At 42.4% G+C, this 19822-nt stretch overlaps 1 protein-coding gene across 1 annotated transcript in view; it reads left to right on the forward strand.

Moving 5' to 3' along the window:
- Positions 1-267: 267 nt before the first annotated feature.
- The window catches only part of LOC103298500 (beta/gamma crystallin domain-containing protein 1-like), a 50003-nt gene continuing 30448 nt past the window's right edge, over positions 268-19822 (forward strand). The window contains exons 1-6 of the mRNA XM_054721724.1: positions 268-1371; positions 7132-9505; positions 12549-12596; positions 12683-12801; positions 14638-14803; positions 18226-18365. Of these exons, the coding sequence (XP_054577699.1) occupies positions 677-1371; positions 7132-9505; positions 12549-12596; positions 12683-12801; positions 14638-14803; positions 18226-18365 (3542 nt within the window). The 5' untranslated portion in view covers positions 268-676. The remainder of the gene's footprint in view (positions 1372-7131; positions 9506-12548; positions 12597-12682; positions 12802-14637; positions 14804-18225; positions 18366-19822) is intronic.

The raw sequence follows: 19822 nt of genomic DNA on the forward strand, positions 1-19822 counted from the left end.
GCCCCAGGAGCCCGAGGGCGAGCGCTCTGAGCCCTGTGTCCAGGTAGCCGCCCCGGACGCCCACCTGTCACCTGTCCCGAGCAGCCGTGCAGCGGCGGCTGGGCCGCTGTGCCCTGGAAATGAATCACCTCAATTAGAACCTGTGCACTCAGAGGGAGAGCCCTTCCCAGATGCCACGGCCGCTGCCAAGCAGCTGCATTCCTCACTAGAGAATTCCCCCAGGCGGGAGAACGCAGAGACGCCGGCCCGCGGTCCGGGGGAGGACGCCTTGCCCGGCGCTGCTGGCACACAGGAGGCGGCCCAGGGTGCGGGGGCAGTTCCAGGGTCGCCCCCCGCGGAGCGGGCCGCGAGGGGACCGGGCGAGGCCGCCGACAGAGACTCCCGCGTGGGTGCCGAAGGAGGCTCCCCGGAGCGCCCGGACGCGCGCAGCCAGTCCCCGGAGGGCGCGTCTGCTCCGCCAGGTGAGCCTCCCGCCGAAGGTGCGGAGAACAGGGCCGGCCCCGCACAGGCACACGGCCACGCCGGGCCCGGAGGACAGGTGTGCCGGCGGGGCGAGCGCGCCCATCCCGCTAAAGTGTTAACTTTGGACATCTACTTGAGCAAGACCGAGGGGGCGCCGGTGGACGAGCCGGTCGTCATTACTCCGGGGGCGGACGACTGGGACGATCAGGACGACATGGATAAGCGGGCGAGTGGCCGCAGACCAGGGAGGCGGAGGAAGTCGCAGAAATCCACCGACTCTCCGAGCCCAGACACGGCGCTGCCGGACGGCGCGTCCAGGGACGACGCGGTGTTCGACTACGAGGTGGCGCCAAACGCGGCCGCCGAGAGCGTCTCCGCGGAAAAGAAAGTGAAATCTCCCCGGGCGGCCCCGGACGGGGGCGTTGCCTCCGCGGCAAGTTCGGAGTCCAGGTCTAGCCCTGGCTCCAAAGGGCAGCCCCGAGGGGAGCCGGAACGGGGCAAGCAGCCTCCGCCGGCCACGTCCCCCACCAAAAGGAGGGGAAAGATCCGCGTCCCCGAAGCTGGGACCATCCCGTCCGCCGGAGGCCCGCGGGCTCCCGCCAAGGAGTCCCCGCCCAGGCGGGCGCCCGCGCCCGACTCCAGCCCCGCTGCCAAGGCTGCCGCGGGGGAGAACGGGGAGGAGGCGTCCCGAGTCATCCCCCGCGAGCTCACCGTCCGGAGCAGCTCGCTGCTGCCGGAGATCAAGCCGGAGCACAAGAGGGGGCCGCTCCCCAGCCACTTTGACGGCCGGGGAGAAGGAAGTCGGAGCAAAGAGCTGGGCAGATCGTCCGGAGGTCCTGACGCCGAGGGCGTGAAGCCCAGGAACCATTTCGGGGCGGGCAGGTCGACGGTGACCACCAAAGTGACCCTGTAAGTAACTGCGGAATGGGCTGGGGACTTGGGCCGGGCGGAGAGGCACGTGCTGGCGGCCGATCTGCGTTTGTGGAAGAACATCTGTGCGCTGAATGTTCTCTTGTGTTGAACTTAAGATAGCGAAGCGCTATTTAACATAGTTAAGGTTTAAGATGACACATTCGGGAGTGTGGTCAGCTGTTAATTCCAGTTTTAATTAAATGAATGTAAAAACGAGGTATCTCTTGAGGTATCTCATAAGTGATAGAAGACTGTGTGGCTTGACATAAGCGAATTTTATTCTTTATTCAAAAAGTACACTGGTATTCGTGGGTAGAACATTCTTAAAACACATATGCAGTGAATTTTCAAAACATGGAGCAAACACTAATATGCTCAGTATTCCCCAGTAGCTTTGACATGAGTGAGGTTAAGAGTAGTCATAGAAACTTTTAAGAAAGGTCAGTGGTCTTACTGGGACAGTTTGCTAAATGAAAAGACACATTAGAAGAATCAGGCTCAACAACCGACTATTTGCTGTTAAGTTGACTGATTTTGCTAATATTTATTGAGTACCTTCTGTGCATGGTATTGTGCTATGAGCTATGGGGGGAAAACCGACAACTATGAGTCAGTATTTTGCCCTTGAAAAATTTATGGCCCAGTCTGGAACACAAGATGCTGACAAATCAAATAACAATATGAAGTGATTTCTGATTAAACTGCCAATGGGTGTTACCATCTGTAAAAGTTGGGGATGTTCAAAAGAAAGAAGAAAGTCACTGTTGGTGTTGGGTGTGTGCGTGTGTGTGTGTGTGTGTGTGTGTGTGTGTGTTTTGGGAGGACTTGTGCCTTGATGGTAATGTAAATGGTCTGAATGGACGGGATAGGGAGGGTAATATAAAACTCTTAAGATCCTCCCCTTCCCACACTCTCCTCTATCTCCCAGTCAGCACATGTGAATAATGAGTGGTTATCTAAACTGCATACATTTTTTCCTGCATTCACACACGTGTTAAAAGAGGTATTTTCACAACATTGTCATTCTTAAAACTAAATAGACCATTCTATTTGACTTCTTGGATAAGTAAGCGTTAAAGTAGGAGATCTGTTTGGTAAACACTTGAGAGGAAAGTCTGCTTAATGAATAAGTTGAGCCACCTCACCAGCTTCGAACTTGGAGACCTTTGATATAGTCAGCTATTTATTCTGTAACAGCAGCGGTGGAGAAATAACCTGAGTGAATGATGCCCATTATTTGTAGAAGGCCAGTGTGCCAACATTCAGACCTCCTAGTGTGAGCCTCAGAGAGAAGTTGCACTGTACCTGGTGAGGACGCTTCAGCTTCCCCTGTCTGCCAATAGGAATACGCCAGTGGAAGAACCAGAAATGTTACACTGCTCAGGAGCAGGGTAAACAAACCTGGGGAAGCGGATCTTACAATGAAACTCTTCATGTGCTGTTGTCTGAAATGGAACTAAACCAAGTGTCTTTTTCTCAGTACTAATTACTTTCTACCTAAAATTTTTCCTTTGCCAGACACTATTTATTTAATTTTGTTTTCCACAAGGCCTCAACTTGGTGAATTGGCAAACTATTGAAATGGAAAATTAATAATGATTCCTAGTTCTTTTCTCTGTGACTGATGGGGTTTTCAAACCCTTTAACTTCCCCTTGATTGTCTTTCAAGAAAATATGTTAACTCAGATTATTTTATTTTATATATGCACTAGAGGCCTGATGCACGAAATTCGTGCAAGGGGCTCGGCCCTCACAGCCCCGGCTGCCTCAGCCGGCCCTCACAGCCCCTTGAAGCCTCGGCCAGCCCTCACAGCTCCGGCTTCGTCTGGAAGGTCATTCAGAAGGTTATCCGGATGGTTGTTCTGCTGTTTGGTCTAATTAGCATATTAGCTCTTTATGATATAGGATATACACTGAGTGGCCAGATTATTATGATCTCTGAACGCATAATAATCTGGACACTCAGTGTATATCCTATATAATAAAAGGCTAGTATGCAAATTGTCCCCTCCACCAGGAGTTCGACCAGCAGGCAGGCTGGCCAACCGCCCATGTCCTCTCCCCCTGGCCAGGCCGGCCAGACCCCACCCATGCACGAATTCATGCACTGGGCCACATACACACACACACACACACACACACACACACACACTCACACACACACTGAGTGGCCAGATTATTATGTGTTCAGGGATCATAATAATCTGGCCACTCAGTGTATATGTATACACACACACACACACACACACACATCTATACATATACATATATATTATTTCAAAGAAGAAGGGAGAGGGAGAGATAGACACATAAAAGAGAATCATTGATCAGCTGCCTCATGCATGCCCCCTACTGGGGACTGAGCCAGCAACCTGGGCATGTGCCCTGACCAGAATCAAACTGTGATGGAATCGAACTGTGACCTCCTGGTTCATAGGTTTACACACAACCACTGAGCAGCACTGACCAGGCAATTCAGATTATTTAAAAAAACAACAATAATTTGAATCTGAAGTTTTAGAGTTAAAACTATATTCCTTCCAAAATAATGACTATGGCCCTAGTTGATTTGGCTCAGTGGATAGAGCACTGGCCAGCAGATTGAAGAGTCCTGGGTTCAATTCCAGTTAAGGGCATGTACCTTGGTTGTAGGCTCGATCCCCTTCCCTAGTTGGGGCTTATGTGGGAGGCAACCAATTGATGTGTCTCTCTCACATTGATGTTTCTCCCTCTGTGTCTCTCCCCCTTCCCTCCACTCTCTCTAAAAATCAGTGGGAAAATATCCTCAGGTTAGGATTATAAATAAATAAACAAACAAATAAATAAGCAGTATATTTCTTGAAGTTGTGAGAAAAACTGTCTTTCGTTCTCTACCAAGTATGGAATGTCGAGATTCTTAAAATGGTGTATTTAAAACAAGAATTTTTCTCTTGTATTATAGCCATAGCTTTTTAGACTCCATTATTTTCTCCTCTCACATTGTAATGAAGGCATTACGACATGAATTATAGGAGTCTTATAATCACTTTGAGCTAGGTTAATTGTAGTGACTCTTGGTAGCAGAAGTTAATAACACAGAAAGTTTGGTTGTAAAAATGTATTTTGATCTTGGTGTAAATCTTTAATGTGCAGATGTTTCCTGTCCTTAAGGTAGCTTGTTGGCTAACTTGTAGCATTTTCCATTTACATTCATAAGATACACTTTGATGTTTGACTGTTCTTAGAGATGATTAGTGAGAATTTTTAAATGCATATTCCCTGGTATGTGAACATCCCTCATGATAGCTTTCTATTGGAAACTTTCTATTTCTAATCATGGTACTGGTTTTAGAATTTTATCTTTAAGGAAGTGCTGATAAGTTAATTTGCTTTTAAATTTAAGATACGGGCCCACAGTGTGGAAGCCTAAATATCTAATGGAGATTTGGGGGAAAGCAGCCTGGGAGAAATTAATGAGAATATATCAAATTTAGTATTTAAATAACATTTTAAAAAATGAAAACATAAATTCTTAATGCTGCATTTGGGAAAGACTTCTCAAGTCTTCTCATTTTACCCACAAGGATAAGGTGTCTCACCCAAAGTCATACTTTCCGTTCCTTCAAATGGCTCCTCAGGCCCAACCTTCTTGAAGAGCAGTGAGTCCATGTGGGAGACAGTGGGAGATTTCAGTGCTTCTCCACTTTGTGTTCTTATCGTGGTGACCTCATAAAGTGTGATCACTTTGTCTTATAGATATCCGTCATTGACTCCTTGAATCCTCAGGAGGTCATTGAGTCGAGTCTTGTCCGACCCTTTCTGGGGAAGCAGAACAGTAGAGGGGTTCTGCTTCCCCAGAGAGCATGGCAGCTGAAACCAGAACAACTGGCTTCAAATCATGGCACTGCCACTTACTAGCTGTGTGACCTCAGGCAAATTACTTGCCTTCTCTAAGCTTCAACTTCCTCATCTTAAAAGAGAAAGGATAACATTGTCCATTAGGCAAGCCGTAGAGAGTGTTTCTCCAGGGCTTGGCAATCAGCGAATGTTGGTGATTATTATCTCTTCCAATTTATAAACCACTAGACCACTAGTTTAGACTTTTTTGGTTTTGTTTGTTTTTTAGCTTTGGAGTCCATTCTTCTAGGAGAGCTTATATAAAAGTGATACATAAAACAGATAAGTAGAGTGATTCTGATCGAAAGGACAGTGGCTGGCCAACAGCCCCATCCCTCAGTCTCTACTGGCCCCACCTGGAGCCTTTGAAGAGAACTCCTTGTAGGGGTGGGGGGATGAGGGACCCGACTCTGTTCTAAACTATCTAGTCTTTGTTTACAGATAGAGAAGGTAGAGTTTGGAGAGTGAAAGTGACTTGACCAAGTACACATAGATAATTAGTGTAAGAGCCAGGACCAGAGCCAGCTAATGTCAAACAGGAAACGTTTTGTTTCTCAGAAAGAAAAAAGTGTGCACATTCAAAGATTTATGATTTCCATTAGGCAGGTAGTTACACTCAAGAGAGGAGACTGAGGGGGGAGACCAACTTTGCTCAAAAAATGGTGACAGCCGAAACCGGTTTGGCTCAGTGGATAGAGCGTCGGCCTGCGGACTCAGGGGGTCCCAGGTTCGATTCCGGTCAGGGGCATGTACCTTGGTTGCGGGCACATCCCCAGTAGGGGGTGTGCAGGAGGCAGCTGATCGATGTTTCTCTCTCATCGATGTTTCTAACTCTCTATCCCTCTCTCTTCCTCTCTGTAAAAAAAATCAATAAAATATATTTAAAAAAAATGGTGACAAAACCAACAATTGAACAATTGATAGGTACGTTATGGTACATCTATATGATGGGCTCTTATGCAGATGCTAATAAAAGTTTTCAAACAAACATTTTGGTAACATGAAATGTTAAAAATGTTAAATATAAAGTTAAGTAATCTTATTTTTAAAAACAAGATACCAAACTCTATGAATTGAATAATCTTAATTCTATTAAGACTATTTAACTACATATAAAAAGACTGAACATATTCTAAAATATTAACAGATATCTGAATGGTAGGATTATGAGTGATATTTTATATTTTCCAAATTTTCTGTAGTGTGCATACTTATATAATCAGATAAAAATTGTATGGGGGAAGGATAGTGGAAATAAAATATTAAAAGTGGTAAATAATAGATACATATTTTTTATAACTTCGTTTTTTAGGATAATATAAATTATGAAGAAATAAAAATTACACAGTTGATGTTTAGAGAAATCATTTACGTATTTAAAATAGGAGAGTGCATTAAACATTTAAATTTGTTCTAATGTTCTTGAGGCCCTAAGACATCATAACTCTAGTGTCAAGCACTGTATATACATACTAGAGGCCCGATGCATGAAATTCATGCAAGGGGCTCAGCCCTCACAGCCCTGGCTACCTCGGCCCTCGCAGCCCCAGCTTCGTCCAGAAGGTCATCCGGATGGTCGTTCTGCTGTTCTGTTTAATTAGTATATTAGCTCTTTATTATATAGGATGAGGTACTTGATAAACTTGCTAACTTCCACCTCTAGACTTTCTTAGTTATATAATTTCCTTACCCCTCACACTGAAGCAAAATATTGATTAAAAATAATGGATAGCATATTTAGGATTGTTTAAAAGCTTTCATTTTTTTAAAAAAGTTACATACCAGAAAAATGTTGACTTTTTATAGTTTTATAATAAATTGGTATGTTCACTTCTTAAAACTAGGTCAGTAACTGTATCATATTGCTTTTTTTTCTTGCAGCCCTGCCAAGCCTAAACATGTGGAACTAAATCTTAAATCTCCTAAGAATCTTGAGAGTTTGGGAAATGAGCACAATCCACTTAGCCAGCCAGTTCATAAAGGAAACACTGCCACCAAAATCTCCTTATTTGAAAACAAACGGGCGAACAGTAGCCCAAGACACGCTGACATTCGAGGCACCAGGAATACCCTTGCCTCTAATAAAACATTTGTCGGGAGGGCGAAGCTGAATTTCGCCAAAAAAACCAAGGAAATGGAGCAACTTGAAAAGAAAGTAATGCCAGGTAGTCCCCACAATGGTGTTCTGGTGAAGGAAACCTCTGCAGAAACCAAAGGTATTCTCCCTGAAGAGGACATTCTCCCAGCGACCGGGAGTCCCGGAGGAGGAGGAATGGAAGGAGAGCCCACTGAGGATCAAGCTCTTGGTCCTCAGCTTAAGCCTGGTGATCAAGGAGATGCTGACTGCCCTTCTGACCCAGTGGCTACTGCTCTGATTCCTGTCAAGGACCACAAACTCTTAGGAGAGGGCGACTCAAAGGCTGCTGACAGCAAAAGACTTGTACTTGAAAACAGGACGGAGACTGCACAAGACATTCCCTCCATTCTTGATACCAGAGACTCACCAACAGCCACACCAAAACCACAAGATCCATTTTCTGACTCACAGCCCCCAGCTGAGTCATCTAATCGGCCTCCTTCACTGCCTGCACCCATTCCTGTGGATATGCCCAAAGACGCGTGTGCTGAAGCTCCCGTGAGCAGTGTTCCATGCACTGATCTAAAAGTATCAGAAAACCACAGTGGATGTATCTTGCCTGAGTCTCTTCTGGATCATAAGAACATGCCCCCCTCCAAACTTGGAGGAAGAAGAGAAGAAGGAGGAGGAGGTGGAGAAGGAGGAGAAGTAAGCTTTCCTTTGTCCCCAGAGCACAGCCCGGAAGTTGTGGGAACTGAGAGTCCATCCAAGGTCCTGGTCCAGGTCAGGTCCTTCGTCCTTCCCGTGGAGAGCACCCAGGATGTCAGCTCCCAGATCATCTCCGATAGCTCTGAAGTGAGAGAAGTGCAGTTGCCAAGTTGTCACAATAATGAACTTGAAGTGGTTTCCGTTGCAAGTTGTGCTCCCCAGAAAGAGGAAGTACTGGGCAATAAGAGCACATCACCCAAACACATTCATTGCAAAGAGGAACATGCAGCAAAATCTGGCCCACAAGTCATGCCGCCAGAATCAGAGAAAACTCTGCCTATCCAGGCTCAAAGTCAGGGCGACAGAGCACTCCTGGTGGCTGAATCCAGCCCCGCTCACTCCCCTGGTGGCAGAAATCATTTAGACACTCCTCAGAGGCCGGATCAAAATGTTGTGAATGGCCAGGACAGCCCTGCCAGTCGTTTGAATGTCTCTGGTGGTAGTGATGATAGTGTACTTGACTCTTCTTCTGATATGGAAAAATTCACTGAAATTATCAAAAAGATGGACAGCACTGTTTGTGTGCCTCAGAAGAAAAAGAAAGCCAGGGTGCCAAACTCTCCTACCCCTCACTTTGTCATGCCTCCCATTCATGAGGACCATTTAGAAAAGGTGCTTGATCCCAACGTGTTTACCTTTGGTTTGGGAAAGAAAAAGGGAAGCCAGCCAGAAATGTCACCGGCTTTACAGCTGATGCCGAATGTAGACCCAAAGTCCACCCCGAGGTCCAAACGTATGTCCACCGAACAGAGTATCCTCTTCAAGTCCTTGCACGCTCACACTAACGGGAAAGATGGACCTCTGGCGAATCCAGAAATGAACGACAAGGAGAACAGGGAGGTCACAAATGGTGGAGTTAAGAGATCTAGGCTAGAAAAAAGTGCCCTTTTCTCAAGCATGTTGTCTTCTTTACCACAAGACAAAATCTTTTCTCCCTCTGTAACGTCAGTCAATGCTATGACCACAACTTTCAGCTCTTCTCAGAACACTTCTCTTTCTCGGTCTCCTGTGTTACAGCCTGTGGCTGAGGGTGCCCCACCCAGCTCCTCAGAAAAAGAACAGTCAAATCTTCCGCCCAACAACTTCTTAAAGGTCTTCAATTTTGACTCGTCAAATACATCTCATTCAGGCTTGAAAAGTCCAAGCTACATGGAAAAATACCTGCAAAAAGAGGAAAGCAAAAAAGATCTGGATTCACGAAGCAACCTACACTTGCCAGAAACGAAATTTTCTGAATTTTCAAAACCGAAGAACAGTGATGATGTGGAAAAGGCTAATCACGTTGAAAGTGCTCTTACATCGAACTTGCCGAGCTATGGGAGCAGTGACACAGACTTCATGGGTCTTTTCAAATCCAGTCGGTTTGACCCAAACATTTCTTTTTCTGGAATGCTGTTATCAGATCCAACAGTAAGTAGCAACATATGATCATTTATTTGGGGTACTTATAAAGTGAGAGGAGAGAGGGACAATGAGCAAGTCATGTTACTCTTTTTAGAAATGGTTATGCTTGTACACAATCATTTTTTAAGTTCTTGAGCGTGTATTTGGAAACCTATGTACAAGGGACTGTTAGGATACAAGAAAAAGATACTAAGATTCTGTTCTCAAGGTATTCGTAGTCTAACAGGGAAAATAAGTTACTGATATTTTAAGATACCTGTGAATTTATATGCTGTATTAGGAAAGGTATAGATAAAATACCCTGAGAATCCAGAGACAGACAAGATGTTTTTTTCTTACCTAGTTTTGCCTAAAAATGCTCAGTACTATAGTTAGAATTTTGAAGATTTGTGAAGCAGCCACCCTTATTCCTAATCCCTTCTCTTGTGCTGTGAGGTTCACTCTTTCTTCCCATAAGTAGCAATAAAGATGTCTGCTACGCATTTGAGAAAGTATTTTCTCTTTATTTGGAATTCGTTTCCATCAGGGGAGTGTTTTCCCCCACAAAGGCTTTGAGGAGTAAAAAATGTGGGGCTACATTGGCTCTTTCCTTGAATATTGTAGAGAGGGCAGCAAAATACGATTTTGAGCAACAATTATGATTTCTCCATCTTCTTCTGTCTGACTGCTGACGTTTTCTTAACCCAGTTTTTGATGTGAATTTTGCCTTTCTGTTACCAAGCTTGATACTCAAGTTGAGGGAAGACAATGAAAGAGGAAAACAGAATATAAGGTTTAGAGGTCAGCACTGTTAGCCCAGAAACATGAATGCACCTCTCTATTCCTGTTGCCCACCCTATGAGCCAGGCCATCTGTCAAGTGTAGACCATCATCTGAAACAGTTTATCCAAGCAGGAAAATACCTGGCACCCTCCCTCATGTGTCTGGGGCACTGTCACATGTTTCAGTTTGTTGTATTGGCTTTTACTGTAAGCCTCTCTTAGAATGTAATTCTGGAAGCTCTAAAAAAATATAGTTGGGTCCTGCCAGTGTGGCTTAGTGGTTGAGCCTCAACCTATGAACCAGGAGGTCACGGTTTGATTCCTGGTCAGGTCACATGCCCAGGTTGTGGGCTCGATCCCCTGTGTGGGGGGTGCAGGAGGCAGCCAATCAAAGATTCTCTCACATCATTGATGTTTCTATCTCTCTCTCCCTCTCCCTTCTTCTTCAAAATCAATAAAAAGATATTAGATAGATAGATAGAGATAGATAGATAGATAGATAGATAGATGATAGATAGATAGATAGATAGAGTTGGGTTTCCGGCAAGGTACAGATCCCTCTTTTCAAAAGTTTCCAAACTTTGGGTCTTAGGATGCTTTTATATTTAAAAATTATTGAGGACTCCAAAGAGCGTTTGTTCACATAGGTTTTACTTCTCAGAATTTATTATGTTAGACATTAACACTAACAAAAGTAAAAGAGTACAAGAACACGCAGGTGTACATTTCATTAGCCATCATGGCAATGATGTCATGGACACTCAGGGAAATGCCATTGTATCCTATGAGGTGAAGAGAGTGAAAAAAGTAAATAGCCTCTTCTTCCTATGAAAATAGTTTTGATCTTATGGACTCCCTGAAAGTACTTTGGGAGCCCTCCAGGAATCTCTGGACCACTCTTTGGGAACCACTACTGTATATGAACACTTAATTTATAACTCAGAGGAATTATAAAATGTTTAAGTATTTCTCTGAATCACAAAATTTCCACTGGTCTACTTCCTGTTCATTACAGCCTTATTCTCTCTTTTTCATTATTCTTGGATCACTTCTCTTATTTGACAATAGTCTGGTGAGTCTGACAACAGAATATACAGTTTCCCTTGGAATCTCTTGAAAAACATAGCCAAAATGGGGTAAAGAGGAGAAACAAAGTGCTATGTACCCCCTTTGTTTTTCTTTAGGTTTTGGGCTTTATTGATTATATATAACTATTCTATCTTCTATGTGTTACCTGAATTTTGTTTTAATTTTTAGGCTTTTTCTTCAGCTTATCTATTTCTAATGTGTATATATAAATAAGTAAATGCCACTTTGACTCCTAATAATGCTTTCCTGAGACCTTCCTCTGGTCTCTTGGGCATATTCTACTCTGGCATGATGCAAGAGTGATCAGATCAAAGGCAGTCCTTAGAGTAGGCATCCTGGTCAGCATTGAAAGTAGTCCATGTTTTATCTTTTTTTTACATGTATAATTATTATTTTTATTGTGTTATGCATTTCTGGTTTTACTGGTCTTTGTATTTACAAGGTACATTGTGAAATAATCCATAAGCACATTGTTGTTGTTGTTGTTTAATTGATTTCAGAGAGAGAAGGGGGGAGAGAGAGAGAGAAACATTGATATGAGAAACACTGATTAGATGCCTCCCATACATGCCCCTACCTGGGATCAAACCTGCAACCTGGGTATGTACCCTGACTGGGAATGGCACCCGCCACCTTTTGGTGTACAGGACGACACTCCAATCGACTGGGCTTCACCACCGGACAGGGCTTCATCAACATGTTTTTATTTAGACTAGTAGTTGTTATGTGATGGTAGATATTACTATGAAAAGACTGTATAGATTCAGATAAGGTGTATATGAACAGCTCATAAAATTGATTCAGCTCATTCTAGATAAATGATTAATATATTATAATCTCTCTTTCTTTGTCTGAGATTATACCAAGATATTTTGAATTATACTCTGCTGAGTTCTTATTCTGTAAATTCATGTAAAACATAGGTCTGACTCTTGAGGCCTAAGTTTTCTAGATTGGTGAAAATAGCCTCGGCATTTAAGTGAAGAGAAATCGAAACGGCAACTTTACTTGGGCATGGGAAGCTCTTAATAGTATAGACTCAAAGAGACTTTTAATATAACTTAGATCAAGGGAGATTTGTTTCAAAATTGGCAAATTGTGAGGTGAATATGATCATACTCAAAGGATTATGGGAGGAGAAATGAGGACTGGTATGCAAGGTTTAGTTATTTGTTGTGTTTTTGTTCATCTGATTACAGACGCTTAGAGGAAGTGTCCAAACTAAAATCAATCCACGACCTGGAAAGGTAAGATTATTTTTTGTTTCTAGTCTAGCTTTTATTTTTGTCTGGTAAATACAGGAAGAAGTGTGACCACTCCCACTCTCTCGTAGGTGGTGATCTACAGGGAGCCGGAGGTCTCCGAGGAGTGCATTGAAGTCTTCAGTGACACTGAGGACTGCAGCTCGTGGAGCCTCTCGCCCGTGGTGCTTGTGAAAGTTGTTAGAGGCTGGTAAGACTGGCTCTTTGACTTCCTGACTATAGGGCTTACATTTTACATTTTTAATTACCTTTTCGGCCCTCAGTCCTTATTCAAAATTATGCCTTTAGCAATGGAAAGGGCAGACAGTACTAGTCCCGGTGAATATTGAACGGAATTCATAACAAAGAAATATGGTTTTTAATCATGTTTCTGATTACAGGAATGAAACATATTTTTGCTAGAAAAATCAGAAAAGTGTAGCATTTAAGTTTCTTTCCCATGTACCCCATGTACATAACATTGGTTTGGACTAATGAACATTGGAGTCCATGATATACATTTGGCTTATGAACTTTCAGTGAGGTTGATAAGAATTATACTAGTTATGTTGGTAGGATTTTTTAAATTCCATAAGGAAATACATTTTGCTAACATTTTATATAATAGTTCAGTGAAGGACTAAGTTAAAAGTTATTTTCCAACTTTTTGATAACAGGTAGTAAAGAAGCTGGTGAAAACATTCTTTTACCAGTTTAATTGCTTCTAGAAAGGAATACAAAGGAAGTTGAATTAAGAAACACATTTAAAAAAAATTACTTATGAGGCATGCACACTTATCTTTGGTACCTATCTGTAAATTTGTTTGAAATAAAGAGATAGGGCTCTCAACATTTGTGGTTTAAAAAAATTAGTAAGCTTTTCTTTTGGTCTCCATTTGATTAAATATGCAGCATCTTTCCTATAAAGTTTTAGATATTTTTCTATATATTCAACATATTCATTAGAAAATATAACTAGCTTTTGTTTTTAAATTTAAAGACTGAAAATAACATTAAATTTTTGTATAACAATTTTGTTTTTAATAAGAGTTCTGGGTGTGTTTGTTTTTTGCAATTTTTGTTGGCTTCCCTCTTCTTAAAGCATAATACAGGTGGGCAAAAGTAGGTCTACAGTTGTGAGTAAAATACAGTTTATGTTTGTATTATTACTTTATTATTTTTTTCATACGAACAATTGTAAACCACACCTGTATTGAAGTGAAGTATTTCTTCAGTGTTTGGATATTGTTGCAAAGGATAATTTAAAAATGCTTTTTATTAGCACGTGTAGTTCTTTGTATCAGTATATCCATTTTTTAAGTCTCCACTAACTGGCAATTCTATAGAACATTAGTGTCTCTAGGACATTAATATTGATAGTGGAATGTTCTCTAAGGTTCTGATATAATTCTTGAATTATCAGAAGCTAAATTTTAGTGAATTTTTGTGTAAGGGAGAGTTAATACATTTTCATAGTGAGAAGGGATTTCAGGGTGGTGGCAGAGTAGGTGGAAGCTACACTCACCTCCTACTAGGACCACACTGGAATTACAACTAAATTAAAGGAGAATCATCCTGAATAACCAACGGAAGGCTAGCTGAAGAGGAGTCTTTAACCAAGGATTTACAGAAGAAGCCATCCGGAGACTGCTCCAAACAGGCTGCCCAGGGCCAGGCACAGACAGTGCCTGACATTGGCCTGCACGAGAGACCCATCCAGTGGCCAGCTTCAGACTTCAGCGCAGGATCCAATACACCTCATAAGCAGCATATCGAGAGGGAGATCTCGGCAGGCACTAAACCCTGCTGAGGCGAATTCCGCTTCGTATGGTCAGCACCTGCACAGCCGCTCGTACACAGTGGGGTTGATCATCACAGTCAGCAGCCTGAGGGTCCATTCCACACCTGAACGGGCCAGCTGCAATCACTGTTAGAGAACGGGCCATAACGTGTTTTGTATAGGGTGGCTTTCCCCCAGAATATATTTGAGTAACCTAAACCTCTCTCACCAGGACTGGCTAATAGTTTTGCTGTGTTTTATTCTTAGTTGGATTTTGTATGAGAAACCAAATTTTGAAGGACACTCCATCCCCTTAGAAGAAGGAGAATTGGAACTTGCTGGTCTCTGGGGTATAGATGATATTTTGGAAAGAAAAGAGGAGGAAGAGTCTCCTAAACCTGTGGTGATTGGTTCAATCAGACATGTGGTCCAGGTAGGTTATGGGAAAACCAGAATCCATCTATTCATTCAGCAAATACTTATTGAATGCCAGGGATGAGTCTTTGAGAGAACAGTTCATTTTATGGAATAAGTGGTTGGGAAAAATATTTGGTATTTATGGATATACTTTTAATAAGTATTTGTACATTTTATTTATATATATATATATTTTTATTGATTTTTAGAGAGGAAGGGAGAGGGAGAGAGAGATAGAAACATCAATGATGAGAGAGAATCATTGATTGGCTATCTCCTGCTTCTCCCCTACTGGGGATCAAGCCTGCAACCCAGGCATGTGCCCTTGGCCGGAATCAAACCCGGGACCCTTCAGTCCGCAGGCCGACGCTCTATCCATTGAGCCAAGCCAGTCAGGGCAGTATTTGTACATTTTAAATGAATTAGAAAAGACTGGCTTATTTCAGTTAGCATAAAGTGAAAGGTAAGTATCATGATTTCTCTCATATGTAGACTATAATGAACAAAATGAGCTAACAAGCATAGTAGAGACAGACTCATAGATAGAGAGCAGACTGACAGCTGTTGGGAAGGGGGAGGCTGGGGAGGGGTGAAGGAGGGTAAAGGGTGGATAAATGGTGATGGGCGGGAGACTTAGGGTGGTATAACACAGAGCACAGATGATGTGTTGTAGAATTGTGCACCTGAAACCTGTATAATTTTGTTAACCAGTTTCACTCCAAGAAATTTTGTAAAATGGAAAGAAGAAATAAAACAATGTCAAATAATGATTTAAAAAATGAATTAGAAAAGAAACATTGGTTAGCTACCTTTTTCTTTTTCTTTTTAAAAAAATATATTTTATTGATTTTTTACAGAGAGGAAGGGAGAGGGATAGAGAGTTAGAAATATCGATGAGAGAGAAACATCGATCAGCCGCCTCCTGCACACTCCCTACTGGGGATGTGCCCGCAACCAAGGTACATGCCCTTGACCAGAATCGAACCTGGGACCCTTGAGTCCCCAGTCCGACGCTCTATCCACAGAGCCAAACTGGTTAGGGCCACCTTTTTCATAATAAACCTTGAAGGTTAATTTTTTATACCTGGCCTCCCCATCCCTTTTCCAAATGTATTTTATATAATAACCTGGTTTCGATAAGTTCTGAATGAACAGATTTTTCTTTTATTTAGTTTTTTGGTTGCTGTGTGAGTTCTGATTACTTTGAGTGGCTTATAAAAGTTTATATTTGGGAAAAATAAATAATTCAGTTGATAGTTCGGCTCTGAGGTTTTATGTGGGTTTAAAAAAATAAGTCTTTGAGGCTACTTTATGGATTGGGTAAAATTTCCTTGGTTCCTTTTTGTAGCAGCGTCTTTCTCGTGGCTGTTGAGATTTGATGATTCTTTACGCTTTTTACCTTTTGAAAATGTAATTAATGGTACTTTCCAAATGGAAAATTAAAACTATGTTTGTAATAGAGATGGGTGTTGGGGTGCAGTAGGGAGTAAATGAATGTTCTAAAATGAGAACGACTAAGAAGGAGTAAGAAAGTTGCCTCCCACATGCCCCCGTCAAGGCCAATGCATAATATGATAAAGCTTAAGAAAGACATGAGGAGCCCCAATTAAAAATGGCATAGTGGAATAATTTACTTGCAGTTTTTATTTATTGCTGAAATAATATTGGTAATAGAGTAATGTTTTAAAATAATCATCCAAATCCCACCATCATGAAGTTTTCTTGGCTGATATTCTAATGTGGTTGCTATCATAATATAGGAACAATGCTCTTTTCCTTTTTTTCACTTAACACTTTGGTTCCCAGTCCTTTTTCTCTTTCCATACAATTTATCTGATGATCACACTCCCATTGGTAACATCTCTCACTGATTTGCAGCTGAAGGAGGTATCAGAATCTGGGTAGGGGGGTGGGGTGGCGGTGGGGGAGGGGCAGAGATTCAGGTGCATTCAAGAAGGTGGGGGAAGGGAAATTGCCTGATTATAGCAGACTTGATGAAGTTAATGCTTTTCATGTCTACATCCTTTGGGGTTTCCATTGAAGTGATGTACCATCACTTATTTTTTCTTTCTAGGCTCTGTGGAGCTTCAGATTGTTTCTAGTTTTTTACTATTTTAAATAACGCTGCATGAACATTTTTGTGCACATAGTAATTTATACATTTCTGCTTTATTTCCTTGGGGTAAATATTTACGAAGGGCGTCATGTTAAAGGGTAGGAACATTTTTATGGCTCCTGATACATCATAAATTATTATTATTATTATTAAAGTTTGTTTATGGTTTTTTGAAACACACACATAAGTCACAGCAAATATTCAAGGGAATCACCTTTTCAGTCATTAAATTTGTTTCTTCTGTTAATGTTTGAAAGAGCCTCCCCTGAACTAACCCAAGTGTTATTGTTTCTTTTGTACATCGGTTCACCTAGCTAAGCAATCAAGTATTAAGAGAGATTTGGTTAGCACTTAGGCCCTCAGCCAGGAGAGGCCTTTTGAAGAGTGTTTGATGGGCTGTGGACATGCAGGGCATGGAACAGCGATCAAAGTGCAGAGATTTATGAGTCACCATAACTGTGCCTTTGCAGTACCCAGACCAGCCCGGCACCATAGGAGTTTGGTCAGTCAAGGAGCGTTTCCAGTGGGGGGTGGGAGGGCACAGAACAGGAAGACTCCTGGCACAACCACTCTATAGACCTGATTCTCTGGAGCTGGGTGGTCACATCGTAGCAAGGAAACGAAAACTCCTGCCCTCGCCGGTTTGGCTCGGTGGCTAGAACTTTGACCCTCGAACTGAAGGGTGGCAGGTTCAATTCTTTTTTTTTTTTCTTCAATTTTTTTATTAAGGTATTATATGTGTACATATCTTACCATTGCCACCCCCCACCCCACTCCCATATATGCCCTCAATGGCAGGTTCAATTCTGATCAAGGGCACATACCTCGGTTGCATGCTCAATCCCTGGCCTTGACGGGGGCATGTGGGAGGCAACTGATCGATGTGTCTCTCTCATATCCATGTTTCTCCCTCCCTGTTTCTCCCCCTCCCTTCCACTCTCTTTAAAAATAAATGGAAAAAATATCCTCTGGTGTGGATTAACAAAACAAAAACAAACCAAACTAAACGAAAACTCCTGTCACCAAGGAAAACCAGCAGTTTTCCAGTGAGGATGAGAGAAATAAATATGCCCAAAACTCTAATTAAATATATTTCTGATGATCTTTGCTTGAATTTAAAACTCGGATATATGATAAAAGCAAAGACCACCTATTATTAAGTCATGGGTGAAAACAGGAAAGGGATAAAAACGGCAGGTGCTCTGTGAAAGGTATGTGTTTATTTAAAGCTTATTTTAATTCTTTGGGGGAAATGTGCTTACTGTACAGTTACATACATGGGTGTAATTATTATATGTGTCCATGTATTTTTTATTTTCCAGGATTACAGAGTTAGTCACATTGACTTATTTACTGAGCGAGAAGGGCTAGGCGTCGTGAATTCCTACTTCGATGACACTGAAGAAATGCAGGGGTTTGGCGTGATGCAGAAGACTTGTTCCATGAAAGTGCATTGGGGCACGTAAGTGCTTTATTTTAAGTACAATTTCAATGAAGCCTTTTTGGTGAGTGTCGTACTGGAAAGAAGACTTAAAATATTCTGTCTCTAATTTGTTGTGTTGCTAAGTAATTAATTACTGACTAAAAGGGTTGTTTTTTTAATAAGGCACATAAAATTCTGATTTTTTTTGTACAGCTCTTACAATGATTTCTTAGGGGAAAAGTGAGGGGGGAAATGCATTTTCAATGTCGGGATTTCCTTATCCCAGAGGAACCTGATTCATTCAAAGCTGAGTAGGAGATTTCACCTTCCTGGTCATTTAAAGCCTGTGCCCCGATGTTTCAGCCGGGACAGAGGCCAACACACGTGGCACTTCCTTTCACGTTTCACACAATGCTGTCCAAAGCCCCTAGGATGTTGATTTCACAAATCACAGGAAACGGCAAGAGTATTTTGAAGGAAATGAGAATATCTCAAACGGGGGAGAAACGAGGATAGAAAGTGCAGGCTGCAAGACTGAAGGACAGGGCCTCTAAAGCGGAGTGCACAGCCTAGGGCACGTGAAACACAGCCATTGAGACGCAGCAAAAAACCCAGCCCCAAACACTAAAGTTTCTTTGTATTTTATGGAAAATCTCCTTTTAAGATTTCACTTTTGTGTATGTTTTCTAATAAATTTATGGTAGATTCAATAGTAATACGTAATTTATAAATATTCATGTATTCAGAGAATGTGCAAAAGTTTTTATTAATGGGGCCTGCATAAGACAATGCATGTGTGATGTGTCAGATGGTAAATACTACAGGAACGTAAGTTATAGAGAGGGACAGTGGCAATGCTGCTTTAGATAGAGTGGTCAGGAAAGGTCTAACGAGCCAAGCAGACACCTGGAGGAAGCCAGGGAGTCAGCCCTGGGGATAGTGGAGGGAGGAGGGGCAGGGGAGCGGCCTGGGCAGGAAGCTCAGCCTTTGCAAAGCCCTGCTGGGCCTGATTAGGGAACAGCTGGGGAGGCACATGTGGCAGACTAACGTGAGCCAGGACACCCATGGGAGAGAGGCCTCATGTCATGTCAGGCCTTTTAGGCGGTGGGACGGATTTTAGATTACTTGAAGTGACGTGGGTCATCATTGATGGAGCTTGATCTAACCTGTGTTTTAGAAAGGTCACTAACTGCTCTATAGAAAACAAACTGTAATGAGGCGAGGGCGGAAGCAAAGAAACAAGTTAGGAGGCAGTTGCAGTTATATGGGCAAGAGGTTTTGGTGGCTTGGATGGCGCAGCAGTGCTGGTGAGAAATGATCAGATTCTGGATACATGTTGAAGGTGGAACTGCCAACATCTGCCGACAGATTGTCTGTGAGGCGTGAAGGGCTGAGAAACATCCAGGGTTTGGGACCCCAGCATTTGTTGTAATCTTGAAACAGGAGCATAAGTCACATCATTTATTCAAGGGGGTCACCTTTTTTAGTTCATTAAA

The sequence above is a fragment of the Eptesicus fuscus genome, chromosome 10 (genome assembly GCF_027574615.1).
Source record: "Eptesicus fuscus isolate TK198812 chromosome 10, DD_ASM_mEF_20220401, whole genome shotgun sequence".
NCBI lineage: Eukaryota > Metazoa > Chordata > Mammalia > Chiroptera > Vespertilionidae > Eptesicus > Eptesicus fuscus.